The following is a 26,029-nucleotide window of genomic DNA, read 5'->3' as shown; positions in this document are numbered from 1 at the left end:
TGCCTCCCTCTGTGTTTCAGGACCCCACAGATTCCCCTTTCATCCAGGGTAAAAGCCAGGTCCTACAATGCCCTGTACAGTCTGGCCACTGCCACCTCTCAAATTCCAGTGTCTCCCTATCTCCCCATCTCCTCTCCTCACTGCCCCTCCCCCTCTTCTCCTCCCACTTCAGCCACATTGACCTCTTCTGCTCTTCAATCACCTCTGGGCCTTTGCAGATGCTGTCCCTCTGCCTACCACAGCCTTTCTTTCAAACTCTTACAAAGTTTACTCTGCCTATCCCACTTCCTCCTCCTGCTCTCCGGCTACATTATTCTCCCTCCAGCCAACCTCATGGCATTTTGATGTCTGGACCTTTGTACAAGCCTCCCGTCCCGCCCTCCCATCCCACCTTCCCAAGACCAGTCTTTCTGCATCTACTACTCAACCTGGCTTTTCTTCAGGCTTCCAGGCAGCCTCCTAATGCTGCTCAACCCAGGCAGGACCACAGTGCCTCAGAGGTGTTCCCTGTCACTCTAAATGGCACTGGCTTGCTGACTCAAGCCTCCCCACCTAGCCCGTGAGCTCCTTCCATGCAGAAGGGCTTACCTGCTTCAGAGAGCCCTTCAGGGTAAGGAACATGTAAGCCATGTACCCGGGGATGAGCACCATGGAGGACAGAGCCATGAGCCAGCCCACACCCTGGCCCCACTTGGGGAAAACGTAGCTTCCCATGGTGAGTGGTGTCATCTGCACAGCACTGAAGAGAAACACGCCCTGTGGATTGGGAAGGATGTGACAGTCAGCTCCGAGGGTGAGACCAAGCCAGGTCCTGCCTCCACTGCAGCTGACTCTCACGGCCTGCCATCCTTGTACTACTCCACAGGCAATGCCTTAAAGCAGACTCCTCTTTCTGGAAAAGGCCCGGAGAGGAGACACCCTCTCGCCCAGCCTTCCTGCCCTCCTGCCCTCCTGCAGGCTAGCTTGTATAGGGGGCTGGATGGCCTCTCCAGGCTACCATGATCTTACACACAGCACAACCTTGGCAGCAGCCCAGTTCCCACCTCAAGGACCTGGGGTGTCCCTGCCAGGGCTCTCGGGACCTCAGCACCCCTCAAGGAGGGAATGAGACTTGCTGAAGAATAGAAGGGTCTACATGTCAGGAACCTGGGCTCCTGGGCTGGGCTGAGCTAGGAGAGTGACTCAGGACAACGGTCTGGGTACTGAGTCTATGAAAAGGTCATGTGATCGTTCCCTGGCAGGCCTTGACACAGATGAGCAGCAAACATGGGTGGAGGTGTGGGGGGGAGCGGGGGCGAAGTTACTACTCCCAGGGAACAGAAGACCTGGGGAGATTTACCCAGCCCTCATTCCCAAGAGTTTTCTCCAGGGAGCTGAGCTGTCTGTACCACAGCCTGCCTCATCCCAGGGGGCTAACTTCTTCCCAGTGGGCTAGCCTCATCCCAGTGGGCTAGCTTCATCCTAACAGCTGGTCAAGCCTCATCTTTACCGCCACAATGATGGGTGTGAAAAAGGACCAGCACAGCTTCCACCAGATGCAGGGCCTGGAGCCAACCATCTCCTGGATGTTGTCATAGAACCGGTTGACACCTGTGACATGGGAGTAAGAACAGAAGGCAGAAGAGAGCTACCACGACAGGACCCAATTCTATTTGAAGTGCAGCCATGAGCAAGTCCCCTCATGTGTATGAGCCCCAGTGTCCTTCCTTGTCTCTTATATGGGGCATGTACTTTGGTTTGGTTTGGTTTGGTTTGGTTTGGTTTGGTTTGGTTTCCGAGACAGGGTTTCTCTGTGTAGTTCTGGCTGTCCTGGAACTCACTCTGTAGACCAGGCTGGCATCGAACTCAGAAATCCACCTGCCTCTGCCTCCCAAGTGCTGGGATTAAAGGCGTGTGCCACCACTGCCAGGCTATGTGCTTTGGTTTTAATCAAGTCTTGTGGTGTCATAACATGAAGACAGGAGGATATGTAAAGACATACCTGCCTAGTGCCCCACCCACAGACGCCTGTCCTAGTCATGCCTTCCTTCATTGGCTTTGCCAGGAGGACACATCTCCCCATGACAGTCTTACTATGAGAAATGAATGGTAGCTTCTGAAGAGATTCCAAATTTAGGAAATCAATGTTAATGATAAAAGACCTGAAGGCCTCAGAACAGAGCAGGTTGTGCCCCCTGTGGAAAGCCACAGAGCCAGCAGGGAGGGGACTATTAGCAGGGAGCAGCAAACAGTGGTCAGAGGAGGGTGATTGGGTGCAGGTGAAGGATGGGGGAGGGGCACATTTGGGAAGGACATTCTTAGGGCTTTGACTCCCAGGCAGTCATTTGGGGAGCCTTGGCCCCACAAGAAACAAAGAAAATAGACCCTTTGTGATCAGTTCTGGAATAGTTCACACCTGTAATCATACACAGCCTTACAGTCATTGAGCACATGACTTAGAAAACTGTATAGTCTGGAGTCCCCCTTTTTCAGATAAAATTTCATTTTTTTCACATTGTGTGTGTGTGTGTGTGTGTGTGTGTGTGTGTGTGTAGGCACATATGGAAGCTTGTGGGAGGCACTTGTCTCCTTCTCCAGGTGGGCTTCTGGGGGTGTCTTGGTGCCAACTGTTTTGAGCCACGTCACCAGCCAAGTCCTCTAATCAATTTCAAACCAATCTTTTCATCCTCAAACTTATGAAGTCATAATGGCTTGCATTTTTAAAGATTTATTTACTGTTACTTTATGTGTATAAGTGTTTGTCTGCATGTATGTCCACACCATATACATGAGAGTATTCACAGAGGCCAGGAGAAGGAATCAGATCTCGGGGAACTGGAGTTGCAGGAGGTTGTGAGACCCCATGAGAAACCAAACCTGGGTCCTCTGCAAGAGCAGACCGTGGTCGTAACCGCTGAGCCATCCCTGCAGCCCCTGGCTTGTATGTTAAATGAACATCTATGACTCTCCCTGTCACACTTCCTCAACAGGGCAGCACCTGTGTTAACTAAGCTCGTGGAGGTGTTACAAGGGCAAAATAAAGGCTTAATGTTCAAGATCTTGTTAATGAATAATGGTTGGATAGGCGAATGGATTAATGAGGGAGCGGGGCTGGATCTCACCATAAAACCAGGAAATGGAGACACACTCGAAGAAAACCAGGAACAGCAAGCTCATGCCGCTGGCAGAGTAATAATCAAACAGTTTGAAGACATAAATGCCACCCTGAAAGAGACCAAAGGTGCAGACTTAGCTCCATTCTTGCACGCTCCCCCATCTCCAAGACCCTGAAGAGGCTGGCACTAGGCACATAGCAGCGGAAGGCTTCAGGGCACAGTGAAGAAGCCATTAGGGTCTATGGCTGCTCATAATCTCAGGGCTGGGAAGGTGTCTGGGTGGTGGCCAGAGATGGCCTATTTCCTGTATGGCTTTCAGTAGGACTGGAAGCAGCTGGTCTATCACCAGCATGCATTAGTGATTGTTCTTTCCTGCTTAAACCCTCTCCTGACTCACACAAAACAGTGGGTAGAGCTATCAATTTAAGTCAGATCTAACTGCAAAGCCCAAAAGATCTGGTTTGAATCTCATCCATCCTCCCACTCTGCCTCCTCCACACTGGCCTCTTCTTGTCCCTCTGGCCCCTCAGACGCACTCCTACTGAGGGGCCTTTGTGCCTCTTCTGCTTACTCCCCTATGATTCTCCACTCCCACCCCAGCACTGGCTCTGCCTCATCTCTGAAGTCAAAGCTCAATGGCCACTTGCTTATGGAAGCTTCTCCTAGCTACCTAATGAGTTAGGGCCCATCCCTGCTGGTTATTCTTGAGCCTACTATCCATTGCCCTCCCGGCACTTCCTCTCAGAAAGAAGCAAATATGCATGTTAGTTTTGACCACCACAACCTTCCACAAAGCCAACAAGGCAGTCCCGGCTGAATCCCAGGGTCAGGCTATCACATAGCAGGTGTGTATAGCATTTCTCTCTGAGATAGACAGAAGGGACTTGGAAAGTGATGGTGTCAAAGGCCCCACTCTCAAATTGACTCTGACTCATTTCTGTGAGCATTTGCAAGCTCACTGTCCCAACCCTTCATCCCCTATCCCTCTGATTCCCTATCTCCCTCACCCGCCTCCATACCCTCCTCCATAGCTGGGATGTATGCTGCATTCTCTATATTTATCCCATACTCTCTAGTTCAAAGTCTGCCTCTCCCACCAGTCTGGGACTCCATGGATCTCACAATGGAGTGATGGGGTTTGGTACAATGGCACTCAGTACAGAGAAAGATGGTGGCATAAGCTAACCCCGAGAAAAAGAGGCCCAAGGGCTGGAGAGCTTTGGATCTTGGAGGTGAACATGTGCCCTGCCATGAAAAGGTATGGCAAGCCCTGGGGGAAATTTGAGGCATGTCAGATGCTGGTCAGCCTACCTGGGTGATGTTAGACAGGCCAATCAGGTAGGACACAATGCACACGGCAGCAATGAAGAGTTCACGGCGATTGCGGAGAAGTCTGGGGTACTCGTCCACCAGGGCAGTGATGAAGCCCTCCACGGTACAGAACTTGTTGGGAGAAAAGATGGGGTTAGCTACCAGCTGCAGCCAGCCTCCTCCTACCCACCCACCCCAAACCTGGCCTTGTAATAGAAAGGCGTGTAGCCAGACAGCAGGGCCAGGATCGTCTGGAGTCAGGTCTTCCAGGCACTGTGTGTGCCAATCAAGGCCAGGCTGGTCCTGATGGGGGTCCTCATGGTGCTGTGGGGTGGGGGCCTCACCTGGCTGTCAATGCCCAGCATCAGCAGCATGGAGAAGAACAGGATAGCCCAGAGGGGAGAGATGGGTAGCTGTGTCACAGCCTCAGGGTATGCCAAGAATGCCAGCCCCGGGCCTGGTGGGGAGGGCAAAACAGAGGAAAGAAAAAGAGACAGTGGGGGCTTGCTACCAGCACACCCAGCACCATGGCTAGCAGCACAGCCAGCAGCACACCCAGCACACCTAGCACAGCCAGTAGCACATCAACACACTGTCACTTGTTCATTTGACCTCAGCTCATCCTCTGGGTAACCTTGTTTGTACACTGTCATCTCTTAGGAAACAGTGAGAGTCCAGAGGGAAGACAGACAGGTGGTGTAGAGCTGTGGCCACCATCTAGCGAGGGACCATGGGGACCTGGCCAGGGGCTGGGACAGCTCACATGCAGAGAGGCTGGCTGGGGATACATGAAGGAGGCAGGTGGAGACAGATGCTGGAACTGCAGGGCTTGTGGAGAGGTGAAGGAAGAGGGTGGGAGGAGGCTGGGGCTTCTGTTCAGCAGATGAACCCTTCATAAGGTGGGAAGTTACAGGATGGAACAGATGTGGGATGTCTGTGTGGAGCTGGGGGTAGAGGTGGATCTGGAGGCCCCAGAGGAGATGTGTAAGAGTTCGGGAGAAGCCTCCTGTGAGTAACAACCTTTCTGGTTGTTACTCTGGGGCAGAGCAGTGGATGAGAGTCTAGAAAGTTCAGGGAAAATGGAATTGGAGAAGGGGTTCCCTTGTGGGTGAGACAGGAACCGCAGCAAAGAGCATTTCTGACATGACCAACCCAGTTCTCCAAGGGACAAGTCACATCACCTCCCTGAATCTCAGAAGGCTCTACCTGGCACACAGTTCCTCCTGCTGTGGCTTGCCCTGGCCAAAAGGAAAAAGGGGTCAGACCCTGAGGATCTTCCTGACTTTGGCACTGTCCATGGGAACAGAGTGGGCACAACCCACACAGTGACAGTGTTTTCAGAGCAGGGCAAAAGTCTAGCCTGGAGAGCTTTGTATCATGCTGGTGACTATAGCTCAGCTGGGCCCACACGTGCAAGCCTCAGGACCACACGCAAGCATCATGGCAAGCCCTGCCTCCCTCACGTAGAGCACTGACCTGAGGCTGCCACATCAGCTATGGACCTCTTGGTGACATGAGCCATGAAGCCGACGATGGAGAAGATGACGAAGCCGGCAAACATGCTGGTGCAGGAGTTGATGCAGCAAACGATGATGGAGTCCCTGAAGAGCAGGAGGGCCGGTGAGGTGATTGGGGACGACTACAGGAGAGTGGGACCAGAGGGCAGTAACCTCTGAGGGAAGGGAAAGGGGTTCTAGAAGAGGAACTACAGGAGCAAGGCCAGAGCAAGCCAGGCAGGTAGAGCAGAGAGGGGTCTCCTAAGAAGGTAAAGAGAGATCTAATAGAGTAGGTGTGGCTACAGAGGGCATGGAGATGGAGGTTCCACAAGGGATGTAGACTCAGATGAAGAGCATGTATGACCTCCAGCATGTGACAGGGGAGAAGTGCTGGAGATAAGTGTGTATTACTGAGGTGGGCACAGGGTTAGGGGTTGGCAATCATCCTGGGGCGTGGCCTCAGTGTGCCTCTACCAGGAAGGCATGGTTAGGGGCGTGGCCAGGAAGGAAGCCTCAAAGCCCGCCCCCTCGCACCTGTACACATTGTTGTGGAAAGAGTTGTAGCTTCCCAGAGCAATCAGGGACCCCAGGCCCAGCCCGTAGGAGAAGAAGATCTGGGTGGCGGCATCAAGCCACACCTGCGGGCAGAGAATCAGAACCTCAGAACTGATCAAGATCAGAGTCGTCATCGTCATCGTCATCGCTACCGCGGCCTCCTGGGAGTCCTCAGGGATTATCTGCTCCATCAGACCTGCTCAGATACCTAGCATGCTCTTGACTCTGGGGACCCATTTGGGCGGGACAGGGCGGGGCGAGGCAGACGCTCACCTCAGAATCAGACAGCTTTCGGAAGTTGGGTGTGATGTAGAAGAGGATCCCCTCCTTGGCCCCGGGAAGCGTCACTCCACGGAAGAACAGGATGATAAGCATGATGTAGGGGTACGTGGCTGAGAAGTAGACCACCTACAAGCAAAGAACCGCAGGGCTGCCCCTCTCTGCAGCACCAGATCTGTTCCTCCTCCTCCTGGAGCCGCCCTGTCCCTGGATTTCTAGCCTGGTAGAAGGTGTGCCCGCCTTTCTGAAGCCCCTCCACGGAGTCTCCACCGCTGGTTAGCACCTCCCCCATTCCTGTTGGCTACCCTCTGTCCCTTCTCCTCCCATGCGCATGAGGCCAGCGCCTGTCTGTGCCCAGGCAAGGAGAAAGACTCACAATTCTGGGAGGGGAGACATGCCACGCCCCCCCCCCAACACACACACACACACACACACACACACACACACACAGAGCCAGAGGCCATACCCCATGCTTAGAACTCTCTGTGAAGCTCAGGGATGGACTCAAACTCACAGTGAACCTCATCCTTCTGAGTGTTTGGGTTACAGAAGTGAGCGCTGATTTGGGGGTTTGGTGGTAGTGTGTGTTTGTTTATTTGTCTCATTATGTAGTCCTGGCTGATCTGGTACGCACAGAGCCACCTATCTCTACCTCCGCAAAGCTGAGATTAGAGATGTGTGCCACCACGCCCAGCCCCCATCTCTCTATTTTTTTTTTTTTTATTTCTACATTATCTGAGTGACACAAATGACAACAGGGAAAGTTTAAGTCCGAGAGGACATGCACACAAGGTCCCATAGACAGCTCCTATTGGTTACATGAGGGACAGGTCCCATGTGGCTGACATCTCTGTTCTCCCAATGCTTAGGGCAGTCTATGGCATTCAGTGGTCCCTTGGTAGGTGCCTGACAATCAAATAACATTTTGGTTCTCACTTATTCCGTATGGTTGAGCACATGTCCTTGCAAAAGAGCACAAATGCAAAAAAAAAAAAAAAAAAAAAAAAAAAAAAAAAAGAAAAGAAAAGAAAAGAAAAAGAAAAAAGAAAAAAGAAAAAAAAAGAAAAAAATGGCTTCTTTAACGTGTGTGAAGCTAAAACACACAGGCCAAGCTCGTTCCTAATCGTTGCTTCACTGTCTCAGGAAGAAAATGATCTTTAATTACAGAGAGTCCTTTGGGAGGTGCCAGCTCCCCGCTACGGCTTTCCAGCTACATGGAGATCTAAATGCAACACCGAACCTGTCTGTATACAAATCTTTATCTTAGAAAGTGTCATTCCACGCCTGGGAAAACATCCAGCTGTGCAACTACCAAATCTAAAGCCACCAACTTCTCCGAGCTTGTGACCCATGTTGCTTGAGAACCTTCTGGAAATGAAACTGCAGACGGCAGGGTAGGGTGGCCTCTGTGGTGCAGAGTATGTTTAAACTTTGTCTTTTGTCAGACCCATCACTAAGGAAATGATTTGCACAGTGCTTCTTTGTGACTCTGGATGCCCCAAAGTCTGATGTGACCCCCCCCCCACTTATTGGACTCTGAGATCCTCAGTATTAGGGAAAAAAAGCAGCCACAAACCATGAAGAAACCAACCTAAAAAATAGGGGGGGGGGACTTAATCATTCGTATGACTTTGGGTAATTTCTTAACTTCTCAGAGCCTTATTTTTGCTTGTCTAGCAAATGGATATGATTTTCCATCTCAGTGAGCAGAGAGGCTGTTGTATGAGGACACAGGCCATGCCTAACACTTAGTTGCTGTCTGTATTTCCCTATTCTCCATGCCCAGCAGTAGGCTGAGCACACAGTAGGTTTCCAATAGAAACTTGCTGAAGGACAGCAATCATGGATGGGTCAACATCCCCATATGATACAGTGAGGGAGGTCCCTACTCTCTGTCCCCAATAAGTAACCAGTCCGTGAATGCAGCCAGATGGCTGGGCATCCTCACCCCCACCAATGGTTATAACTGGTATTAAACACAGAGTTTCCACATGAAGTATCTTAGCTAGCATTCTGCTTAGATCGTCTCTCAGCCTGTGATGACCCACTAGCGGATGAGGGGACTGGGACTCAGAGGGGTCTGGTGACTTGCCCAAGTGCACACAGCTATTCCCTGGGAAGCTGAGGTTATAACACTCCAAGGCCCTGAACAAAGCCCCCATTCTTCTGCTTCCTGGAGTCATCCTGGAAGGGCCTTGTACCCACCTCTGCTCTCCTTAATCCTAGGGAAGATAAAGGGTCTTCTAACTCCCACACCGTGTCTGAGGACCTGGTAGGTCCTGGGGTCTACCAGACTGCACCACAGTGTGTACCACTTGTAGAGCCCAGGAGTAAGTCAGCTAACTCTGTCCCCAAACTCTTTAATCAACTTGTGCCAGTCACTCTCCCAGATCAGTGTCAAGAAGGCTCTGGCCAGATGCTCCAGCTTGGCCCCTATCTTCACTTACATAAACTAGATAAAAATGGCAAGTCCCCTCCCTAATGCTGGAGATCCCGATAGGTACCAGGAAACCACCAAAAAAATGTTATCTCACAGGAGGAAAACAAGTTTCAGGGAGGCAAGGTGGCATGCCTATGGTCACAGAGCCAACTAGCTATCACATGGGGATCTGAGCTTGGGGTTATATACCTCTACCATCCATCCCATCATCATGGAAAATGGCACTCTGGGCCCCTGTACTGGACATAGAGTGGCCACAGAACAAGTGCAGAGGAAGCTGATCCAATGGTCTTGGAAAAACACCTGCCATCTGGCTATGGCTCCGTCAAGCCCAATGGCATCTGTGAACTTGACACTGGCTCATCCTGTTTCAGAAGAATGAGCCCAGGCATGGAGAGTGGAAATGACTTTAACTTAAGTTAGATGGATCATACGGGAGTCATGGGCCCTGGACCAGGATCCACCTCCTATATTGACCTGCCCCTTCTCCTCTGTGTCTCCATTATTCACGCATGTCCCTACCTTTCCAGTCCAACCAACACCCTTCCAGATGCAGAAATACACGAGCACCCAGGCAATGGCCAGTGTGATGGCCAGCGGCCAGCGGATCTGTCCTGGCTTGTCCAGCCCATCTGTCATCTGGTGCATGTTGCGCCTGGGGACAGAGGACAGAGGAAAGAGTCACACAGGGCCAGCAGGAGGTGAGTGTCCATGGCTCTGATGCAGACCATACCACCCCACCCCACCTGGGTGTCCCGGTCACACTGTGACCTTGTGGTTTGGACAGGGACTGTGGGCCAGGACTCTCACCCTGGAGAGTTGCAGTCATTGGTGTCAACCTCAACTCCTGGGCTACTAAGCTTTCGTCTCTCCATGGCTCTGCTTATCCAGCCCCATGGACTCCTCATAAGTCCCAGGAAGGACCATGTGGTCACTCTCCTGCCTGAGACCTTGTAGTGCACAGGACCTCCTTGTCTGAGTCTGGAGAACAGATGACTGAGACTTCCCAACATCTGCCGTGCACCTTAATCCCTTAGCAAAGGTCCTCACTGGGCACCCTCTGTAGCTGCCCCCCTCCCTGTGCCTAACATATGTTCCTCCCTACTAAGTACCACTGACCACCCAACCCCTCATGTGATGGCGAGCAGCCACACTCTCCTGTAGGCTGTTCCAGACCACCTCCCCTACCCAGCATGTCTTCCTGCCTATATGAGCCGCCTGCTGCTGTCACTGTCTATTGGTGTCCCCAGATCTTTACCGGCACACAGTAGGCATTCAAGAAACACTCAGTAATGAATGGCTGAAGGAAACGCCACATTGCCTGCCACCACCCAGCTGGCACACCCTCCCCAGCCTCACCCCAGCCCCCACTCACTCCCAGAACTCCACCACGGCGCTGGTCATGTTGGTGGTATTGACCAGGCTGTAGTTGGAGAAGCAGCGGTCAGTGTTCCACGGGTTGTCACACTGTTTCCATGGCAGAGTCTGCAAGGGCAGAGTCACAGACAGATCCCACTCAGCCCCTGGGGCTGGCCAGAGAGGACTCCACTCACCCATCCCACCCTCATTGCCCCATGCACTTGCTCACAACCGCTTTTCCATCTCTTCTTCCCGAGAGCTCTCAGAGGAAGGTGGGCAAGATCACACCACCCAAATCTGAACTCTTGCTCCTCCAAGAACTAGCTTCCAAGCCATACTGTGTCCACACTGTGTCCACAGGGGTGACCCTAACAGACAGGGTTTGTCCCACATCCAGCCTGGCTCTAGACTCTTTACATGTGATTTATGGAGTGAGTTTCAGTTTTTGTTTCCTCCCTGTTTCTGTTCAAATACAGGTCGTGTAAAATTGACCCCTGCTCTGTGTGCAGCTGAGCAGCGTGAAGCGCAGAGTAGTGTGCAGCAACTCTGAGCAGCATGGAGCACACAGTAGTGTGCAGCAGTTCTCTCTAGGACCTTGGTCTCCTTTATTCACTAACTCCCTGTCCTCCAGGCTTCCCCATGATGCCTCCTGTCTCCTGGAATCTGACCACCTTAAGAAGCACATGCAGGCAGAATCACACAGCATCCATTTTCTGTGATGTCCTTAACGTCTTCAAATTTCATGTCCACGGTACATGGGTCAGATTGTTTCCTTTGTCAAGGATGAATAGTATTCCACCACACACATGTGCATCCAGTCACACGTGTTCCCTGGGGACCCGGGGTTGCTTCTGAATGGCTCTTATAAAACATGATGCTGTAAACATATGGGCATTGAGCCCCGTGTGTCTGAGACCCTGCTTTTGCTTCTGTGGAAACAGAATTGCTGGGTCACATTTATAAATGAGATCGGTGAGGTCTCAGAGAAGCTAAAGCTGGTTCCTGACGTTGCACAGCTAATAGACAGTAGAGTTAGCATTCCAACCCACGCTAGCTGAGTCCATACCAAATGGCTATCGGATCCAGTTGTGGGATGCCTGGGGTGTGAGACTGTGACTCTCAGCATGGCTGGTCAGGGAAGACACTATAGAAGACAAGCTACACCCCTCAACTCCTCATTCAAGGATTGACCCAGTGAGTACACTGAGGATGCCCACGGCCCCTGTAGGTGCTGGCCGGTGGCCACTCACCGTGGTGAAGGAGTTGTACAGGTAGTAGATGGCCCAGGAGATGATGACGATGTAGTAGATGTTCAGCCAGAAGGACAGCACAGCTGCCGCGAGGCCCACACCTGGAGAGGAACATGCACAGGGCTTGCCGCTGCACTCTTAGAAATGGGCCCATAGCTTCCTTGTCCCAGAGGATCTTGGGTGAGGCCCCTCCATATGCCCAGGTCCCTTACTCACCCTTGAACATGGGTGCCAGCTTCCAAACACCCAGGCCCCCAATGGAGGTGTACTGGCCTAGGGAGCACTCCAAAAGGAAGAGAGGAACACCCGCAAAGATGAGCGTCAGGAAATATGGGATTAGGAAGGCCCCTGGAGAAGAGAGATAAGATACACTCATGGCTCTGAGTCTCCCCACTAGCTCTGGAGTCCCACCCACCATTCCCATGTGTCCCGCCTGGAAAGCAGTATTCAAGGCAAGCCCCAACGGCATCCTTCATTCAAAATACACCCCAGCTCTTGCAAAAGATACAGAAGTTCTGATATCAGCGCCACAGACAACTGTCATTGGGGACTCTTGAAGAGAGGACAAGGAGTGACAAATAGGGACTGATCTCAAAGATCCTCCCTCCCCTCAAGGTAGACCCAGAAGATGCAAAGACCTGGTCCCAGGTGGTCACCTACCGCCACCGTTTTTCCCGCAGAGGTAAGGGAACCTCCACACATTGCCCAGGCCAATGGCGTAGCCCACACAGGACATGAGGAAGTCGAAGCGTCCCTTCCATGTGTCCCGGTCAGGGAGGTCCCCGGCCTTCTTCTGCACCTTGACTACCAGGGTTTTGGGCTTGTCGCTGGCCACAGGGGCCTCGCTGACCTCGGTAGAGATCTGCCCATCAGCCACCTTGCTGTTGTCAGTTGCCATGTCTCGGAGCACAAACTTGGCAGCAGGGATCCTGGCAGGTGGGCGTGCAATGTCAGCTCCAGTCCACGTGGACAGCAGCTTTGCGGCCTGGGATTGTTGTAGGACAGAGTGGGTTATAGTTAAAGAGGTAGCATAGAAATAAAACTGCCTTCAGGTCAGTTCTCTTTTACCAGCTGATTGCTATTACTTAGTACTAGTCATAGTACTAAGAACTAGTACTTAATTCCTGTTGACTCTGTCTTTTGTGTATGTGTCTCGTATATATGGGGCAGGGTCAGTTGGATACCATTCCTCAGCATCTGTCCATTATTTCTGAAACCATGTCTTTTGCTGGCCCAGAACTCACAGTACAGGCTAGGCTGACTGACCAGCAAGTCCTGGGGAATCCTCCTGTCTCTGCCTCCCCAGTGCTGAGATTACAAATGTGCACCGCCAACACCTGGCTGAGTGTGGGAAACACAAGCACATCTGGGAACACGCAGAGATGGCAAAGGAGGCTGTCCGGCCTCCACCTTTATCACCCCCAGTCGTAGTCACTTGAGATGTGGTCTCTCTTGAACCTAGAGAACATGGTTCAGCTACAGCGGCTGCCAGCAAGCTCCAGCAATCCTTTTATCTCTACTCCTGGAGCTGGGGTTACAGGCCACGTGGTCATGCCTGGCCTTTTACACTGGTGCTGGGGCTCAAACTCAGAGCCTCATGTTGATGTACTTGACTGACTGAGCCATTCCCATGGTTGCTCAGTTTTCCCACCTATCCAATGGTGCCAGTCTCTCCTGGCTCGTCGAGCTGCAGCAAAGTCAGCTATTGGGTCTGCCAGGCTGTGATTTGTCACCTGGCTGCTTATCTTACCTAATCGCTCTCTGCTAGGAGTCTTCTCCTAAAGGCTTTCTCCACAGAGCCTGCAGAACAGAGGGGGGAGAAGGGCAGGGAGGTGAATGGACAGGCTACAACAGATGAAGCTAGACTGTCAGCAGGGGGCGACAAGCGGGGAGAAGCAGCTGAGACCCAGGCAGGGCCTGTGACTGCAGAGCGTCCCCAGCCAGAGTGACTGTGGTGAGTCCATGCAGCATGGCGCTGGCTTGCCAATGCGGAGACATGCGGGGTGGGCTGTGCGGGGACAGCTGTGGTCATGGGCGGGGTGCTCCATAATTTCACCAAATGGAAAAGAGGAGCCGGGGCGGAACATCGCTCGAGGCATGTTGGGAGTCAGGAATCAGGCTGATCTTTTCTTTTAATATGCAAAATTAAAGTTTATTCTAGCTGATATTGTTCTCTATCCTCCATATAAACTTGAAGAAATGTTATTTAACAACAACAACGATGTCAGAGCAGAGCGAAGAGCCCTATATTTTATAGCAAGGAAGGTGGATTTGGGAAAGCCGTCTTCAGGTGTCCTATTTAAGGTTCTGCCCCCTAAATATGTAAACAGACGGTCATGGAATTTGTTTTCTTCTGTGTCAATTTTTTTCTAGAACATTCTATAGAAGGTGTTCAATAAAACAACACAAACTAAACTTATGGAACCCTCAGGACAAACTGGAAAGACGTGGCCCCCACACAGGGAATGAGCAAAAGCCATGGGTGCCTGGGATCTGCCCCGATGCCTGGTGTGCAGTGCATGGCCTTCAGCCCCTCGCATGCAGCCTGTTACCCAGCGCCATGTGTCCTCCATGTGGGAAAACTTCACGGCCCAATCCCGCTTCTCTTCTGCAAGGTGGCCAACTCAGTTTGAGCCTCCTGCACAGTGGTAGGCTTGTCCTGAACGACTATCTCCATTCTGGCTGGACCTGGCCACATTAGGGAGAACTGTGGCCTCAGGTAGAGGCAGCCTGTACCCTCCAGGACGGAGAGAACAGGAGGTGGAAGATGGGGCCTGTTCCATAATCAGGATATGCAGACTGCCATCTCAGGCAAGACAGACTGCTAGCTTTTGTGACCACAGTGTTCTCAGTTGTCCCACTGTCTATCCCAGTACGCTCCAGCTGCCATATTTATTCAGAATGATCCAATCACCTCAGGTAAGTCTGACCATGTGACTGAAGCTAGCCAATCAAATTCCTTCTGTAGGATTTTGTCATGAGTCGAGTCTTGGGGACTCCGAGGCAGTATGGGCTGCCTACCCTACACCTAGTGTGGCACAGAGAGCTGGCTGCTGAGAAGGAAGGGGCTATGTTGCTGATGTTCTAGCTTGTACTTCTAGGCTTTCGCCCAGAAACTCTGCTCTGAGATGCCAATACGTGTCCCTTACTATGTCTTGAATGAGACACTTTAGAGGACAGGTAGATTTGTGAGGCGTGGCTCCCACCAATGTCATTGTCGCTGGAGCAGGTTGTTACAAAAGTGAATTCCACCTTTTAGGCCTCTCTCTCTTGCCGTATCTCAGGGATATTCAACGAGAAGGCCCTTCTGATGCCGCTAATCTCCCGTAGACTCTCAGCTTCCAGAACCACGAGCCTCCAGCCATTATCCATCACTGGCCTGTGGCATTCTATGACAGGCACACTGATGGGCAAAGGTCTTCCCCAGGGTCACATGTGGCTGACTCTAAGACTCTTTGGTCCCTTGGGTCCTCAGGAAAGTCAGTCCATAGTCCACAGTCCTCAGATCTAACCCAGGGGTCCCAGGCAGGGCCACTTGGAAGAACTGGTCCTGAGGGAGCCAGGCTGTCATTTCTGTTTTCCAGAAATGTATGTCTGGAATCAGCCGAACACCTGCACCATCCGAAAAAGAACTGCAGAGCCAAGAGCTGTGAGTTCATGTCTGTGTCTGAGCATAAACAAAAGAGGCTGGTGTGATGGAACTGATGCCCAGGAAGGACCCAGGATACAGACTTGAATTTGAGGTTGGTGTGATGGAACTGATGCCCAGGGAAGATCCAAGATTCAGCCTTGGACTTGCCTGGTCCCGAAGCCACGTTAGTCTTGAGCCTGACCTTGGCTCTCTCTAGCACTTGCTAATGCTCGGTGAGCTACCTCTGCTCTCTGATCCCTATCTGGATAAATGGGGGAATGAGAACAACAAGGCCAGGCACACAGATAGGTATGCGGGGTAACTCCAGCACTAGCTGACAGGGCCTCAGGAAATCTCGGGCACTATATGAACATTTAACACCCAGCACTCCTGGCTGCAGCTTTGTGGGGTATACCAGCAGGGATATCACATATGGATAGAGGGCCTGGTACTCTGAGACTCTGGTCCCATAGTGTCAATCTGTCAGTCCTAGAGAGAGACACATCAGGTGTAAACACATGAGAACCTCTGCTGTGAATCTTCTCCTCAGCCCAAAGAAGGAGGTCCAGCTTATTCCTGTCAGAGGCTGAGAGGGGAACAAGATTGGTCACAAGAAAGATACTTAGGCAAACAGAAGCCTTACTCAGAGGCTTCTGAGAGGATGGAGTTAATGAAAGAGACCAGACGAAAGAGTGGTGAGTCTCAGAGATGGCCCATCCCTCTTCCATGTGGCTGTGACCAAGTCTTAACACCACTGACAGAAACTCAGCTAAAGCATGCAGAGATCTGCAGGTCCCTCAGCCAGAGACACTTTGTAAGGAAGGAGTGTGGAGCTGGAAGCCCTAGATCAGACCTGGCAAATAGGTCAGAAGTAGCCCTTGGGCTTGTTTTACTTGGCCAGAACAACAAGAAGATTCAGTTTGAATTAGAAGTTGAAAATGTGACCCTCTAGGACACAGTGTTTTACACAGTGGGAAAGCAATGCAAAGACCTCAAGGCAGGACGGAGACCTGGGTGTTCGAAAGACAGCAGAGAGGTCTGGAAGGGAACAGATCCAAGTGGAGGGGTGACAGGAGTCACATCACATGGGGTCTCAGAGGCCAAAGCCAGCAGTTCAAATTATTATTATTATTATTATTATTATTATTATTGAATCTTAAGTGGCCAAGGCTATCTCATGCTTTTAGATTTCACCCTAGCCGTGACAAATGCTTCCAAGGGTCAGGAGCAGAAGCAGAGACATTCTTGGGAAACCAAGTCCAAGAGAGACACAAGGACTTGGCCTTGGCCACTGGGGCACTGGGACCCCATCCCGGAGCAGGGCCTGGAAGCTGGTGGCCTGCAGATGGCAGCCCAGTGTTGAGCCAATGGCCAGCTGTGGAAGAGGGGAGTGCAGCAGGGAAACCCAAGGGACAATCTCCCTCTGTCTCATTGCTTCAGAGGGCCCGGTGTGGTCCTGTGGGTGGAAAGTAGGCAGAGGCTGAGAAACCAGGGCTTGACAGTCAGGCGTGCCATTGTCCCAGCACGTGAGCTGTGGGTTGCAGGAGGCAGAGCAACAGGCTTGGCCTGAATTCTGCTCCTCCTCTTTCCCTCCCCTCTACCCCTTTCTCCTTCCTCCCCTTACCCCCCCTCCTTTTCCCTCCTTCCCACCCTGGCTAGGCCCACTGCTGCTCCATCTTGCTCCCTCCCCCTCCGCTCAGTAATTACCGGGACAGCGGAGCCCTGTAGCAGCTGTAATGGCCCCCACTTGCTTTTATCTCTTTGAGAACTGTGATGGTTCAAGAAAGGAATTAATATTGGGTTTGGCTGAGTGCCAAGCGGAAACAATGCATTTCATTATCCGATTGAGAGGGGAATGCTAGGCCCACCCTTGGGACATCTGCTGTGCACCCAAGTCCCTGTGCACAAATCCTTTCGGAGAAGTGGGCACCCACTGTGTTCCAGGCATGTCACAAGAGTTCTAGTGCCCAGACTGATTGCAGCTACATAAGCTGGGAGTTATTGTATTCCCCAGGTAGAGAGGGGAAACTGATGCCTGCCAGCCCCGGGCTGCGGTCAGAGGGAGTCTCAGAGGGCTTTGCAGTTCTGGCTCTGCTAGCAGCATGTCCACAGGAACGAGGTAGTGTGGCTTAGGTGTGCTGGACCTTGAAGCTGTGAGGAGGGACCTCATGTTTGGTGGCATGGCTTCCCATCTGATCCCTGCAGAGTGCTTGGGATATTTGGCTTAGGCAGGTCTCAGGCTTCAAGAATGTGGTGAGAATCAAAGCCAGGACACACAGGGTGTTGCAGTAAGGGTCAGTTCCAGCTACCATGCAGAGATGATCAGCTGTATACACACTCTGTCACAGAGAGCAACCAGCAACGGCAGCTACCCCGGGTAAGAGAGGCCCGAGGGAGGTGGAGTCCTGGAAACTGACAGGTGATCATGGAAAAGGGACTGCGTCAGGCAAGTGTGACAGGAGTGTCTAGCTGGACATCTAAAACAGACCCCATTCTTGGACCCTCGGCTGACATTTAAGGGGACCAAAGAAAGGCCCTTACTGGTGTAGGCAGATTCTCTACCACATTTAAGTATGTGCACAAGGCTCAGAGAAGGCGCACAGAGAAGACTGGCGTGAGCTCAGAATCACACAGCACAAGAGTCACTTTATCTTTCCAGTCTTTCAACTCTCCACGCTCACTCAGGACCTGCAAACCTTTTACACCTCACCCTACCTACTCCAAGGTCCTTAGCAGCCCTAGCTGCAGTTCTCATTAGAAAGTACTAGATGCTAGGCTCTCTCAGCACCCCACTGAGGTGGTCCAGTCAGTTCTTTCCTTGTTGCTCAACAGAAACACACACACACACACACACACACACACACACGTGCAGTTCTAAGCTCCATAACTAGACCAGGCAAGAGTGTGAAACACCAAAGCTCCATGATCAACAGTCCTATCTCACAGACATGGGGCCATGATGCTTAAAGAGGTCACATCACACAGAGCTTAACCTGGGGCCTGGAGTCAGAGTCGGACAAACCACCTCTCTTAGCCGTGCATCCTGGGATCAGGCCTGGGTAAATCCTCTGATGCTTTAGGCCTCCTGGCCCCAGAGTCCATCCCAATTGGTTTGGCCACAATGGGAGAACTGGAGCTGCTGGGAGATGAAGTTGCCCAGGCAAAAGGAGAAGGGAAGTGAGACTCTGGCCTTTCCAAGGAGAAGGCAGCTGAAGGTACCCCAACATCCTGGGTGAGAACATCAACTAGATACAACAGCTGTGGCTGCCCTGAAGCTCTAAGCAACAGTCCCATTTCACAGAAGGGTAAACTGAGATACAGAAAGGCCCAGTGACTTGCCAAGGTCTCCTAGCCAGAAGCTGAGTGTCAAGATTTGAATGGGAGCAGCCAGCTGGGCTGCTGGGCCTATGTGCTAACTTCTCCATTTTGCTGGCTCTAGAGGGGAACTCCTAATCCTACCTTTGGTATGCAGCCTGTCCCCAACAGGCAGCTCCCTCTAGGACTAACCTCCAAGGACATGTCCTGCTGCTCTCTGAAGAAACCTAAGAGATCACATCTCCCTGTGGCCCTTAGATGCACAGAGCACCATTGGGGCAGGGGTGCCCTCAGAGTTCCTGAGGCCTAACCTACAGTCTGGCCAGCAGTCCTCATTCGTCTGGGAGGTCTGAGAGTGAACAAGAGTTTCTCCCCTGGTTCTAGGCTCACTGCAGATAAGACCCGGGCTACACCTCACTAGCTGTGTAGACTTGAGCCAGCACCTTGCCCACTCTGTGCCGTGGTTTCTTTCTGTGTATAAGCAGCAGAGGAGTGAGGCTCTGCTTCCCAGTGACCCTAGCCTCCCCACTCTCTCTCCATCACACCATCGGCATCCTGCCAAACCCTGCTCTGATACCTAATTATCTACAGTGTCTGGTGGTGCACCTCATTTTGTTGAGGCAATTTCCAATCTAATCTGCCCGGCATGCAGTGAGCCAGGTCCCATGCTGGGGACTGGGGGATGAGATTCAAGATGGAGCCCGCAGTCTCTTACAGAGTTCCCAGGGCATTTGATAGATGAACACAGATGGACCAGAACCATGGATTTCTCCCTGGGCATAGCCAGTTGCTGTATGGGGCCCCGTGTGCAGAAAGGTATGTTTATACTGCAATGGGGCTACAGATCCAACCCACTAAAGGCTCCTGTGTGCTTAATATGTTCTGTGTATCTCATGTGCCATTTCATTTTCCCTCACCACATCCCCATTGTATAGAGGTAGAAACTGAGATTCAGATAAGGAAAGCCTACCAAAGTCTAGGAGAGGGTGTTTGGATTGGATGCCCAAACTGCTAAGCATAGTTCTCTGTTGGCACACAGGGCCACCAGCACATGGGGAAACTGATGTGAGGGTATTTGGCACCACTGCCTGGTCCCTGTAAGGGAGGTGCCAGCTTTGTACAGATGGAACTCAGTTCCCCCTACAGTTCCCCCTACAGTACCACTGGATGCAAGCATGTCCTTTGAAGTACCATCTTTAAGGTCCAAGGACAGCATATGTCTCCAAAGCAGTGTGAGTATTTAACAAGGAACTATCAGGAAACAAAGCAAAAGGCTGGATGGGTGGCATCTGCTGTTGTCCCTGGTATAAACACTCCATGCCAGCCTACTGGGGTCAGTTGGAGGGACCCACAAGAGGTGGCATGGCTGCAGGGCTCTGCCTCCAGCTCCACGGACAGTGTTTCAGATGTAGTTTCTTAGGCAGCCAGGATCCCAGTGACCTCATGCTGAATCTCTCTGACACTTCCTATAAAGAAAGCCCCTGACCATCCCCCCTCACTGGCTCTGAGCATGCTCTGTAGCCCCCAAGAGTGCCAGCTCAGGATGCCTCTTGGTCTCTCCATCCACCCTAGCTTCAGCATCCTAGGCATAGTGGGTGGACGAGAAGGAGGAAGGGGTGGGGAAGGTTGGGGCCAGGGGGAGGGGGAGAAGGAAGACCCAGAGGAGGCAGAGGCTGGGGAGAAGATACCAAGGAGGAGGAAAACAAAGGGAGGGAGAGAACAGGGAGGAAAGGGGGGACAGAAAGCTCTCCTGTCCTACAGACCCTGGAGTGCCCAGGGAAGTTGGGCAGCACACACTCACCAGAAGCAGCCTGAGGTTGGAGGAGCCCAAGGTCACTCCGGGGAATGATCTGAATTCAAACTTGGCCTCAGGGCACAGACCACTGATTTCTTTTGTGGATCCTAACTAGGTTGGGGTGCCCAGTGAACCTTCTTACTCAGACTTCCATGCAGGCAGCCCTGCGCCTTATCCAGCCCTGCACTGGACACAAGGCAACCTCACAGGGACGGCCAGGGGTGGGTGCCCTCTCAGCTCCTTTCCTGGCTGCCTGTGGCGACACAGGCTGGTTCTCTGGAGGGCCTCGGTTCCAAGGCTTCCTCTGCAAAGGCTCTGAGCTCAGCCCACCGGAAGGATTAACCGGGATCAGGAAGTGAGTGACAGGGTGGCCACTTGGCACTCTCTCACATGGCTCTCTGCCTTGTCAAACACACTGTGAGAGCCCATGGGGTTAAATAACCAGTCGGCCTCTTTCAGAATGCTGGAGACTCCCACGGGAGTTTGCAGAATGCAAATTTGGAGGAAATTAAAAAAAAAAATCTCTCAGTGCTAGCTGAACTAAACACATGGCTAGTAAGAGTCATGGAGAACTTGAGACCAGGAGGAAGCCCATCTGAGTGGCTCGAAGTGACTCAACAGTGAAGGGAACCAGGAACAGCTTCAGGGTTCCTGACCAAGCATCCACACTGGGGTCACCCCACTCCCAACAATGCCACAGGCTTTATCCAGCCCTTCCAGAGGTATACCATCAGCAACAAGGTCACCCAAGGTCACTGGAGAATCCGAGGTCTTTGGGCTAAATAGGGTTTGTGGTTATATGATGTCTGATTAGAATTTTCAGACTTGAATTTGCATCCTCTAGAGAGGGGGCTGGGCCCTGCATTGCTGTCACTTTGTCATCGAGCCCCTCACTCACATGTAACTACTTGGCCCCAGGTGGCCTTTGATTTGCAGTCTCAGGGTGCACAGTGCCATTCTGGTCCCTCTGGGAGGCAGTAGAAGAGGGATGGTAGAGGTGGCCCTCTCTGGCGGTGTCAGTGTCTCCGGGCGATGGAGTTCAGAGAAGCCTGTGAGGCGTTCTGCTTCCTTTAGAAAACTACAAATCTCATTCCTCTTTTCATAAGATCTCAGTCAGGGTGAAAAAAAAATGCCTAGAGCAGCAGTTCTCAATCTTCCTAATGCTGGGGACCCCCAGCCATAAAATGATTTCCGTCACTACTTCATAACTGTAAATCTGCTACTGTTATGAATCGTAATGTGAACACCTGTGTTTTCCGAAGGTCTTAGGTGACTCCTGTGAAGGGGTCACTCAACCCTCCCCCCAGGAGGTTACAACCAAAGGTGGAGAACCAACAGTCTAGAGTATTTTACAAGATTGAGGGGAGAGTGTATTTTTAGGACTAACAAAGGGCCAGGTTCCAGGATCTAATGCTGGTATTATATTTATAAAGACTCTGTCGGAGGCTCACTTTTGCCAGCACATCTGTGTTCAGAGGAATTTCATGCTGTGTATCTCCACTCCATGCTATAAAGTAAAAACGCTGACAGAGCAAGGATCCCGGAAGATGGCATAGAGACTAAAAAATTCCTCAGGCTCGGCGAAGTCAGCTCAAACCTAAGAACTTCTGCTCAGGGTCAAAGGGTGATCAGATGTTTATCACAAACTCGGATGGGGAGAGCAGAGCTGGACCCAGGCCCTTGGAGCAAGGAAGCCTGTTTTTGAGTCACAATCAGAGATGAGCAGTACTGTGGGGCTAAAGGTTAGTTGTGTAAGCTCTCTGTGTAAACAGAGTATCATTTTACGACTTGTTCTTGGAGAGTTAGGTGAGTTAAGTACCTGGGACACAGGAAAGGCTCGATGGCTGACATCTTCTATATTTTGGGATAATGGTAGGGAAACAGGAGGAGAAAAGATATTTGGAGGTCACAGCTATAGGCAACACAGGCCAGCATTAGATTCCAGAACCTGACCCTTTGTCAGTTCCAAAAACATAATTTTCTGTCATTCTTGTAAAATACTCTAGGCCAGTGTTTCTCAATCTGTGATCCCTTTGCAAGGACTTTGGGGGGGGGCGAGGGGTTGTTGAGTGACCCTTTCACAGAGGTGACCAAGACCATTGGAAAACACAGAGATTTACATTACAATTCATAACAGTAGGAAAACTACAGTTATGAAGGAGCTGGGGAAGTACCAGGGGGAGGTTGATCATTTCCAACTCTTTCAGTGAACTCCTCAAAAATGAGAATGCTAGCCAAAATCTGGACTAAATGTGAACAGTACTCATTTGCCACCGAGCAAGTCCCTTGACCCTCTCCTGACTTTGGGGACCTGCCATCTTGTCAGCCAGCAATGGTAGAGGAATCACGAACAGGATTTAGTCTTAGCTTGAAGAGTGGGTCTGCTCAAACAGGCTCATGAGCACAAACAAAATGGTTTCCTGCTTTCATCTCTATGGGCACTAGCAGCTCTCCCTCTGCCTCCGAAATGGCCACATTCCCAAATCCAAATCCAGCACTCCCTCTTTCCACTTCCAAGAAGGAATGGGGTGACAGCCAGCTTGCATCCCTATCAGCATGCAAACGATGCACTCCGGGGTTCCTCAAGGTGTTACCCTCCGAGTCTGTGATCACCAATGAATCCAGGAGGGAAATGCATTTTACCAGATGTTCAGGAGAGAGACATAAATGGTAGGGGGTGAGAATGTCTTCCAAAAAACTCTGCAGCCTGTGGTCATTTACACAGCTGGCAGAAAGAGCCCATCCAGGATGGCACGCTCACAGATCGTTAGGGACGCAGAGCATACAGCAGGCAAAACATTGTGTCTGCTTCTGAGGATGGAGGCGTTTGTGTGTTCTACTGATGTCCTAGCCTGGGGACAAGCATCCTGTGCACCTGCACTGACTTCAGCTACTTTCATCCTTGCAACTTCACAGATGGCTGCAGCAACCCCTGCTCCTGGCCTTGTTCTCGGGCTAATGACAGATGGTGGCTGCTATCGAGGGAGCCAGTTGGGACTAGCTGGTGGCTTCACCTCCCATGCAGTACACCATCTTGTAATCTCCTGTGAGGTGGGAAATGGCATCCCCTCCCCCACCCCCGTCACCCATCCCCATTTTCCAGCTGAAGATGCTGAGAATCAAAGATACATGACTTGCCCAGGGCCATAAAGCTAAAGAAACAGTGGAAAAATTGACTTTTGACTTCAAAACTGACGTCTCTGGCTCTAGGATGTGCAGTTTCCCCTTTCTTTGGGCTGACATGTTTCTGGCTGTTCAGCAGAATCTTTACATTCATTGTCCTTATCGCTCAGGGGGAAACAAGAGCTCTGCAGGAACCTGAGACGACCCCTCCCCTCCCGAGACCCCAGCAGTTAGCTTCTGTCCCTGATGCCAGGCTTTCCCTGGAATGGGGTGAGGCCAGGGGCCAGCTCTGGATGGAATGACCTGAGCCTTGGATTTGCCTCCCCTCTACCTAACTCTGTATGACAGTGAAGTGAAGTGTGCCTTTCTGAGTCGGCTGGGAAAGAAAGAAGCCATAGCAGCAAGCATCTCTGCAGAGGTCCCATCCCTGGGCTCCCATGTCCAGGCTCCCATGCATCCTCTAGGGGAGCCTAATGCCTAGACATAGTCAGTCCCCTCTGCTCTCACTGGCTCCCTCACTCCAGAAGCTCCCGAATCAGCATTCCACGCACATCACTCCCCTTGTGCAACGCCATTATCTCCCGAGGACACATGCTCCGTTGTCACGGCAACCTGAGTCCTTCCTCCAACTCTATTTAATAATTTCTCAACAGTCAAGCTGGGCTGGCTTGGGGCAGGGGAAAGAGCAGCAGGGCTGGGTGAGAAGTTCTGGGTCCTAGCACCTGTTGTGCCTGGAACAACTGTCTAGACCTCAGTTTACCCATCTGTAACAGGGGGTCACCTGCAGTGGGTATGTTTGTGGTTTTAACTTCAAAATTGTGAGAAGTAGCCTCCTAGGTCTAGGGGACCTCAATGGGGACCAATGTGGTTAGAATGATATTTTAGGCCAAAGAATAAACTGGAAACTGTCTTGGGCAATGGCATTCTCTTCTGTTGAAAGAATTTTTAACATGTAACCTCCAGACACTGAACCATCTGTCTTACCCTCCAGCATTAGAGCTAAGACTGGTTGGAGCATACAGCTGTGCCAATAGTTATACTATCCCCCTTTATTCCCATTCTATAGATGGGCAAACTGAGGGAAATCAGTCCTCATGCTGGGAAAGGTCCAGATTGCCCTCAGAACCCAGTAACATACTATTCCAAGGCTGAATTGATGGAACATGGAGAATGGCCTGTCTGCTGTATGGCCCTCTACCCATTTAACCCTCAGCCCCTATTGCTATGTTCTCCAGCTACATGGCTTCTGCCTGTCACTCAAGGAACCATAGAGATGATGGAGAGAGAGAAGAAAGGGTGATCTGGGTCTCTGAAAGGATACAGTTTCCACAACGAACATTTCTTTCACAGAACCTAGAACACAGTAGGTGTGCAACATTCTATCTGCTACAGCTAATTGCTGACACTTGTCCCCGAAGCTAACTTGTTTGGGTCCCCAGAAGCCTCCAGGAAAGTCTCCCAAAGATACTATGGATTGATGTCCCAGGAGCAGCCAAGAAGCCCAAGCCTGGGAAGGACAATCAGCTCTGGGACCTAGTGATTCTCCATGGGGGGAGGGGGCTCTTCCCTGGCCCAGGATGATGGCTTTGAGCAGGCTGTCGGCAGCCCTACACCGCTATTGAACTCCCTCGGTTGACAGTTCCATTGAATGCCCTAGCAAACGAGCGGTACCACATCTGCTCTGTCATTACTGCCATTCACTGCCATTTGGAGAAAGAGCGCTTATCTTACCCAGCCATTAGTCTCGGGAGGGTGTCGTGGAGAAATTCAGGGGTGAAAGGGAAGTGGGGTGGGCAGCTTCCCTCCCCAAGGCCTGTCTAGAGCCTGAAGAATGGGCTCCAGCAAACTGATGTCTATCAGCAGTGCAGAGAGGGAAGGGACTTAGCCATGGTCCATGAAGCCCTAAGCCAGGCAGGAGGCAGCGCTGCATTCCTTTCTCAGGTATGCTAGACAGACTTGATGCAATCCCAGATCTGTCATGTGTCTGTGAACTAACCTGGGACAACCTTTCAACTCTGGGGCCTCTGCTTCCTTGCAGAGGATACTGGTACATTGGTTAGCTCCGTATCATGTCAGAGTCAGATGGGAGCTGGGGGGAAAGGACGCTGTTTATTTTGTGCTTCCTTCCTGAAGAAACCTATTCAGTGCCTTTGTGGCAGGTGTGTGCCTTTAAAACCCATCACCCATCTATCTATATGGCCCCTTCTCACCCTTCTCCACGGATGCTAGGTTTTTTTAGGGGAAGTAGACCTTTCTTTCCTTTCTTTCTCTCTTTCTTTCTCTCTTTCTTTCTCTCTCTCTTTCTTTCTTTCTTTCTTTCTTTCTTTCTTTCTTTCCTTCATTCCTTCCTTCCTTTCTCTCTCTCTCTCTCTCTTTCTCT

General features: G+C 51.5%; 1 protein-coding gene across 2 annotated transcripts in view; it reads right to left on the bottom strand.

Moving 5' to 3' along the window:
• Slc6a1 (solute carrier family 6 member 1) overlaps nucleotides 1-26,029 on the bottom strand; it is a 34,462-nt gene that overhangs the window by 2,472 nt on the left and 5,961 nt on the right. The window contains exons 1-15 of one of the 2 annotated variants that reach the window (XM_029478912.1): nucleotides 20,533-20,779; nucleotides 13,536-13,585; nucleotides 12,446-12,770; nucleotides 12,002-12,133; nucleotides 11,786-11,886; nucleotides 10,552-10,661; nucleotides 9,699-9,831; nucleotides 6,731-6,865; nucleotides 6,437-6,540; nucleotides 5,883-6,007; nucleotides 4,751-4,863; nucleotides 4,407-4,538; nucleotides 3,102-3,204; nucleotides 1,490-1,590; nucleotides 589-756 (exon numbers count right to left, since the gene is read on the bottom strand). In XM_029478912.1, coding sequence (XP_029334772.1) covers nucleotides 589-756; nucleotides 1,490-1,590; nucleotides 3,102-3,204; nucleotides 4,407-4,538; nucleotides 4,751-4,863; nucleotides 5,883-6,007; nucleotides 6,437-6,540; nucleotides 6,731-6,865; nucleotides 9,699-9,831; nucleotides 10,552-10,661; nucleotides 11,786-11,886; nucleotides 12,002-12,133; nucleotides 12,446-12,683 — 1,695 coding nt within the window. In that variant the 5' untranslated portion in view covers nucleotides 12,684-12,770; nucleotides 13,536-13,585; nucleotides 20,533-20,779. Of the gene's footprint in view, nucleotides 1-588; nucleotides 757-1,489; nucleotides 1,591-3,101; nucleotides 3,205-4,406; nucleotides 4,539-4,750; nucleotides 4,864-5,882; nucleotides 6,008-6,436; nucleotides 6,541-6,730; nucleotides 6,866-9,698; nucleotides 9,832-10,551; nucleotides 10,662-11,785; nucleotides 11,887-12,001; nucleotides 12,134-12,445; nucleotides 12,771-13,535; nucleotides 13,586-20,532; nucleotides 20,780-26,029 lie in introns of those variants that run through there. The other variant, XM_021164828.2, reaches the window with a different exon arrangement.

This window comes from Mus caroli, chromosome 6, assembly GCF_900094665.2.
Source record: "Mus caroli chromosome 6, CAROLI_EIJ_v1.1, whole genome shotgun sequence".
Taxonomy (NCBI): domain Eukaryota; kingdom Metazoa; phylum Chordata; class Mammalia; order Rodentia; family Muridae; genus Mus; species Mus caroli.
Note: the sequence above shows the minus strand (reverse complement) of the source record. Positions and strands in the feature narration are given on the sequence as shown.